Source organism: Hydra viridissima, unplaced genomic scaffold (assembly GCF_058129835.1).
Source record: "Hydra viridissima isolate aposymbiotic clone 2 unplaced genomic scaffold, HvirCarnegie_v1 scaffold_12, whole genome shotgun sequence".
In the NCBI taxonomy this organism is placed as follows: domain Eukaryota; kingdom Metazoa; phylum Cnidaria; class Hydrozoa; order Anthoathecata; family Hydridae; genus Hydra; species Hydra viridissima.
The window spans coordinates 12,454,303-12,462,061 of NW_028324311.1; the positions used below are offsets into that span (position 1 = coordinate 12,454,303).

The following is a 7,759-nucleotide window of genomic DNA, read 5'->3' on the forward strand; positions in this document are numbered from 1 at the left end:
TTTCATATTCAAAGTTTTTAGACAAGCAATAATTATAAAATCTCACGGATATTGTTGTCATGGATACGCAAAAAAAAAAAAAGAACTACATTGTAAACATTTCCCAGTTGGTTTTAGAAGGAATAGCGCAGTGGTGTTGCACATACTTGATGCATTTTAACATTTCGAAAGTTATTATCCTGAAAGCTAGAGGGAAAAAAAAAATCTTATGTTACATTCATACTGCTGAAATATACAAACAGGTTAGGAAGTGTAATTGGTTGAGAATAGTCATTTTTTAGAGAGAATGAAATGCTTAGGTGAAAAAAAATGTCTTACGTAGGAGCCGATTTAATGATCAATATTAGTTAAGCGAATTACATATAACTTATTAAGCTTACTCTAGAAACTGGTAACCAACCAAATTGAATATAAGAAAAAAACCGTTAGTCGACTAAATAAAATACAAGGAAGAAAGCAATTAACAGCACTAATTAAAGGTGCCAGTTGTTTCATAAATAAAAGCTATTTCAAACGAAATATTTTTTCGAAAAAAGGTTTGATTTAATTCTTCTTCATTTTTTACGATAACGAGTCCATAAGTAAAATGCGCAGTTTTGATATAAATGGTTTGACAAATGCTCAAGAATTTAAACCTAGGTCTGAGGTTGAAACCAAGGTTTGCGGTTTTTTAACATTATACGATTTATGGCAAGTTATTAGAGTTTCCTTTAGTTCTTGATACCATACAAAACTATTATTATACGTATTATTACTGTTATACATATTATTACTGTTATACATATTATTACTATCATTATCAATGTACAGTAGCGTGCAAAAGTTAGTAAACAGCTAATTTTTTCAAGTTTTTTTGTCATAACTTTTTGACTTTTCACTGAAAATAAATGAAATTTTCAACAATTGTTCCTATAATTTGATTGCATAGTATAATTTACTCAAAAAAATGATAACTTGTACCAGAAGGGAGTAATTCAAATTTCATTGAAAACATAACCGTGCAAAAGTTTATAAACAGTTCCATGCCCCAATAATAAAAACAAAATTTCTTTAAGAAAAATGTATTTATATTAAAAATTAACCTTACTGTAGATAATATTTAACTTAAATAGAATTTTAAAAAAATGGGAAGTCAAAAGAATTGTCAAGAGAAAATCAAAGCAGGATTGCCACAGACGTGCTGTCAAATTAAATAACCTTTTGAGCAATAGCTATGGAGTTAAGTGCAGCGTAAATTCTAAAAAACGTTTCTGCGTCTGCCTAATTTGTTTGGTACTTGTCCTGCCAAGAAACCATAAATATTATAAAATAATCGCTCAGTCTGAATGAAATTTGCAAAAGATTGTTTGGATTGGATTTCAAAAGAATGGTCAAAAGTCTTATTCAGTGACGAATCAAAACTTTATTATAATTTTTACATGTTTTGTTCCCTTTTTTTGTCACCTTTGTTTTGTTTTGTTTTGTTTTTTTTTTCAACCATTTTTTTCTTTTTTATTACACATTTTTTATCGATCGACTATTTTTGAATTTTGTGTTTTTCATCAAAGTTCATAAATATTTTTTAAAATGCTAAATACTGTAGAACGTGAACTTTGACCGCTTTGCATGTTTTGAAAGTTCGTAATATAAATTGAATTCAAGGAGGAAATTTTTACGTTCCAGTTTACATATTTTGAAAATTTTGTTTTATAACAAAATTAAGTTAATAAATACAACTTTTATCATAGGTTTAAATCCCTTCTTGTGAAGTCATGAACTGCCAATAAAAAATCTGAGGCAAGACTATTGTTAGCTAAGAAATGGTGTTCATAATGTTTGAGGTGATCCCGCCGTCAGGGATAACCATAATAGCTTGCTGGCTAAAATTTTTTCATTATAAGGGGTAAAAGTTACCCCATACTGCGACTCCTGTCGTTGATTACTTGAATTCAGTTTCATACAAAACAAGTACTTGAGAATTATAGAAAATGGAAATTGTAGATCTAAAATTCCCTAATACAAAAAGAATTTAAAAAATTTATTAAGAAATCTTTCAAATGGTAATTTACATTGACACTATCAGAAGAAGAAAATTCTACAGCAATCAAATAACCAATGGAAACGATTATTATTTGCTATGATGAAGTGTATCTTAAGGATTGTGCATCCTCAACAATGACCCGTATTTAAATCTATTTCACTGGGATTTTCTATTCGTGCTAGTCTGAAAAATCAGCGTGCTGCAAAGTTTTAAAACCCAGTTGCTCACTTGGCTGTTATTTTCAGACAGAAGAATTTCATAAGCTTTTTTCACCCCAAGTGGCCTCGTAATCCTTGGAGTTATTTAGGTATATCGAAAAGAATTTCATTAATGTTAAATATCTTTCCTGGGATAACCTAGTGACATTACATTTCACAAGTAACAATGCTTTTGTGTGATGATCTTAGTTAAGCATCGACATTTGGTTTTTCTACTTATAACAAATAATAATGAATTAAGTAAAAACTTCTATATTAGTCTTTTAAAATAAATCGAATTTTTAGAAGTTTACTAAAATAGAGCCCTTTATGCATTTAATACAGCAAGGTTTTTTAGAGTGAAAAGTTTATATTCATACGAAATTTTTTACTGCTGAAAAATAAGTTAAACGGTTTTAAATCAAATAGCAATCCGAGACTTGATTTTTTTTTAAGTTTAAAGGAGATAAAGCCACATTTTATCTTATAATCTTATTTGATTGAACTTTTTTAAACTTGATATTCTTCTGTTGAGATTTGAGTATTTTGGATGCAAAGAGTCAATTAAAATAGTCACCAAATTTTTTAAATTGAAAAATCTTGGAATTTATCTTGCAGAAGTATGTTGCCGCTTAGATTGCAAATCAAGAAGATATTTTTTCAAATAAAAGGTTGTAAGCAATTTTGTCAATGTTTCAACACGCCTATATAATAAATAGATAGACATTGGTTTACTTGAAGGTGAATCTTTCACTTTGTAATATTAGCCATTATTAAAGATCTTATCCCAATAAAAATAAATGTCGAGGTCCTTTGTTATCAGGATGCACATTTGTTCACCGCCAACCTTGCCATAAATTTTATGTTAAAAAAACTCAAAAATGCTAATTCCTTTATCAGTTAATTTTTCGAAAGCAGCAAAGGAGAACAAACCCAGGTGCATCATTAACAGCTTATGAGTTCGAAGCTGAACTTTCTGCTTTAAATGAAGCACCTCTCAAAATTGTATCTGATTCTTATGAGCCTCCATCTAAATTTATATCTTCTCCTTTGAAAGAACCTTTAAGGAAGTATTTTTGGAAAGTTCAATAACGTTTTAAAAAAGCAGATTTACCGACGACGTCAGTTCGACGTGTGACGCTGTCGGCAAAAATTCAAAAAGAATTTTGTATTTCTAAAGTTTCTCAAAACTAAATTCTTGAAAGATCCTACAGAACAAGTAAGAAAGCTATCCTGGGACATGAACGTTAGCCCACGAACCATCAGAAGAGCTGTCCATACTGATTTACAGCTAAGGTCACATATAAAGACCTTAAAACGCCTTTTGACCAAAAAGACCATTAGATCATCATGTCAGATCATTACATCAAGCCCTGACTTGAACCCCTTGGGCTATGCAACTTGGGGAATATATATACATATATATGCATACATATACATATGTATATGTATATGCATATGATATATATACATTTATATGATATATATATGTATGTTATACATATGCATACATATATATATATACATATATATATATATATATATATATATATATATATATATATATATATATATATATATATATATATATATATATATATATATATATATATATATATGATTTTGCTTTCCTTCACCTATTTCTTCCTATATCACTAAGGGACATTTCTTGAAATATTCAAGTTTGCTTTTTCAATCTTATAGTACATGCTCGATCTCAAAATATTTTTTCTCCTCTCATAACTAGTTGAATTAAATCAAGAAACCACTCTGTATGCAGAAATAAGAAGTCATCAGAGTTTACAAATCAAATCCCCTGAAGCAAAAAATGTGTAATAAAGTGAAAGTTTAAGAAAGTTAAACATCAAGTTGCATGTTTTTTTTTCTCAAACTACTTTAGTATGTTAATACTTCAGCTCTCATAATCAAACCCTTCTTTTGTAAACAATTACTTCTAAATTGTTTGCTGAACTTGAAAATGTATAACAAGTGTCACTGTATATAATTCTATTCTAATCAAGTTAACTTTGTAACAAAACAAACTTTCTATATCTTTCTATATCTAAAATCAAAACTTATATACTTTTTAATAATCAGAACTTATACATTTTTCAAAATTTGATAGCAATAATGTGTATACAATTGCATGAGTGCTTGTACACTCACTAATGCTTCACATGTTATACATTTTTTGTGAAACGATAGACACAGTTAAATATGAATTGATAAGAGTCATATCTAACCACAAAAAAAAATGCACTAGGACAAATATATTGATTACAAGCAACTTAAATACATAATTACACAAATTTTGTTATTAAGTGTTTTATTTATATATAAAGTTTGAAATTACAAAGCATTTAGCTCTTTTGAAGAATCATTTTCTTCACTTCACCAATTGCAAGACCTGGGTTGAGCCCTTTAGGACATGTACGAGTACAATTCATAATTGTGTGACACTTGTAGATTGAATACTCATTATCAAGCTTTTCCAATCTTTCCTTTGTGTATTCATCACGACTATCAATCATCCATCGGTATGCTTGCATAAGAACAGCTGGCCCAAGATATTTTTCTGAATGCCACCAATAGCTTGGACATGATGTGCTGCAGCATGCACATAGAATGCATTCATAAAGGCCATCTAACTTTGCACGATCCTTTATTGACTGGATATTTTCTTTACCATCAGCTGGCACAGTATCTCTTTTCAAATATGGCTCTATATAGCGGTATTGCTCGTAGAAATTCGTCATATCAGGAACCAAATCTTTTACAACATACATATGTGGCAAAGGATAAATTTTTGTTTTCTTGGATAGGTTTACATCAATTTTGCAAGTACATGCCAGAGTATTTGTACCATTAATATTCATAGCACAAGAACCGCATATACCTTCACGACAGGATCTTCGAAAAGTAAGGGTGGGATCGAGCTCATTTTTAACTGTCAACAAAGCATCCAAAACCATTGGGCCACATTTATTCAAATCAATTTCGTACTCTTGAAGTCTTGGTTTATCACCAGGTTTTTCTGGATTCCATCTGTATATTTGAAAAACCTTTATAGCAGAAGACGACGAGGTCTGTGCCGTTCGTGAAAAGATCAAATTGGACGTTTTTATTCCTTTCAAGGCTAGAGATCCGATTTTCGCCATTTTCAGTAATGTTATTAAAAGCAAGTCCTAACATAAAAGCGCTCTCTTCCACAGTTAGTTTTGATCAGTTCAACCACAATGCATCGCAGCAGCATATTACGAGAAATCATTTAAATATCCCACGGAAAATCAATAACACTCCTTTTCCATGGCTAACTGGCAATCCCTCTTATTCCAAGTTAACTAAATTTTAGTTCAACTTGAGTTACATTCATTTCGGGAAATTTGTAGTAATTTTTGCATTTCAGGGATTTTTTAGCGGTTTTGTAAAATTTTATATAGTTAATTTTAATGGGTTTTTAGCTTTTAAAGGTCTGCACAGGTTGAACAGATTACAGTTTTACCAAAAATAGACTGAAACAGATGGGAGTAAACAAATAATAGCACTTTTTGACGTTTCTTTTATCATATTCTTCAACTTTGGTATTTTGAATTTTTTGTTATTGTTGTTTATTTTCTGTTGTTATTTTGTTGCTGTTTTTATTGCTTTTTGTTTTTTTCCATAAACCTGTTTATATCTGTTTAGCAGCTTTTGAGGTTAGCTATACAGCTCTCTTAAACTCTCAAATTGAGAATTTTTCCATACATTGAGGTCCATCTCTGAGCACTTATATCTTGCAAATGGTTGTGCGCCCCTCAATTTCAGTTTTATCAACTGAAGTAAAAAGTGCTCAACATTTTGCATCAAAATATTCATCACAGATTTTGGTAAAGATTTGAGCTCAAAATCTTTTTTTAACGTTTCAAGTTTGAAGGATTTGGTTGAAGGTCTCAAATGTACTAATTTTCATCTTGTACATTTCTTCCAGCGGCATGTAATACAGAAAATTTTCCTGCAAAGAATTATTTGAAGTTTATTAAGTTCTAAACTTATTGAGCCTTTACTAATTGATTGATTTCTTAAATTCCTTTAACTTATACGCTAATAAATTAAAACAAATTGTCCTGCCTATTTAGAATGTCGGAGCAAAATTTTCATAAATGGTATTGGATTTTCTAGATAACTAGATCTTATACTTTATGATGAAAGAAAATCCATAAATGGTATTAGATTTTCTTTCATCATAAAGTATAAGATCTAGTTCTTTATGATATAATCATTGTTCGATATTTGGACGCTCGGAATTATTAGAACGAAACTATCAAAACTGCCGAACATCGAACTTTGGGAACATGCTTTTTCTTAGTTCACCTTTTTCTTAGTTCACCTTTTTCTTAGTTCACCTTTTTCTTAGTTCACCTTTTACAACTTTCAATTTTTTTTCTTTTTTGTGAACAAAGATAAAAAAAACTTATCAATATTTTAAAAACAAAACAACAAAATTTGTAAAGATCTAAATGCTAAACATTAAAAAGTTTTTGTTTTTTAATAAACAATCTTTCTCTCTCTCTCTCTCTTAATTGGTATCTCTCTTATACACAGGCATGACAGAAATTAATTGACACCAAAATAAATGTTGTTTCTGCTTTTAATTCATGATTAATATTATCTACAAAAAATATTGTTATATTAATTTAGATTATTTGAGCAAAGTTGCATAAAACAATATTGCAACATGCCAGCAACTAAAGAAGCATCAGACCTCTGAATTTCAGCTTGGACGCATCGTGGGTCAACATGAAGATGGTCTTAGACAACGCAAAATATCTGAAAATTCTTTAAAACCCCATTCCACTGTTAATAGAGTCTCATGAAATTTATTGGAGAGGGAGTGCAAGGAGTGCATAAAACAATATTCCGATTTCCCCGGGGCTTTCTGAAAGAATCTCGCGTCTTGTTAAAAGAAATATTGAAATGGATCCACGTTTCGGGGCCATTGACATAGCAGCACTAACTGATGTCAATCAAAGAACAGCTATCAGTAATCTTCACAAGGCGTCTATGGTAGAGCTGGGAGAATGTAACCTTTTCTCCTCCCAGATTATACCAAGCGCACAAAGGATTGTGCTCATGAAATGGTGGAGAGACCTGTTACCTTTTGTAACACTGCCATTTTCTCTGATGAGCAAAGACTCGCATTATTTTCTGACAGTAGGTATGGAGGCTCTATAATCAAATTTTTGATTTAAAAAGACTGTAGCCAACCGTGAAACATGGGGATTTTTTGGTAATGATATGGGGTGCAATTTGGAATGATGGTTGGTCAGAGCTTGTCAAATGTGAAGGAAATATCAACACAACCAAATATGTTTCTATATTTCAGAAAGGGCTCCTCCCAATATTCTTAAGTGATAGAATGAGCAAAGTTGACTCTCCAAAGTTGACTCTCTATTCATGGAAGACAGAGCTCTATGTCACACTGCTCAAGCAATACAAAATTGGTTTAGACAAAATGGTTTCTGTAAACTTCCATGGCTAAGTCAGTCCCCGTATGAACCCTATT

At 30.6% G+C, this 7,759-nt stretch overlaps 1 protein-coding gene across 1 annotated transcript; it reads right to left on the reverse strand.

Moving 5' to 3' along the window:
* Positions 1 to 4,486: 4,486 nt before the first annotated feature.
* On the reverse strand, positions 4,487 to 5,420 carry LOC145193893 (uncharacterized). The gene has a single exon (XM_080071430.2). The coding sequence runs from the start codon at positions 5,373 to 5,375 to the stop codon at positions 4,578 to 4,580; it is 798 nt and encodes a 265-aa protein (XP_079927556.2). The 5' UTR covers positions 5,376 to 5,420; the 3' UTR covers positions 4,487 to 4,577.
* Between the last annotated feature and the right edge of the window lie 2,339 nt (positions 5,421 to 7,759).

What these genes read in the sequence shown, in the direction of transcription:
- LOC145193893 (XM_080071430.2), bottom strand. Translation starts at nt 5,375, where the DNA reads ATGGCGAAAATCGGATCTCTAGCCTTGAAAGGAATAAAAACGTCCAAT.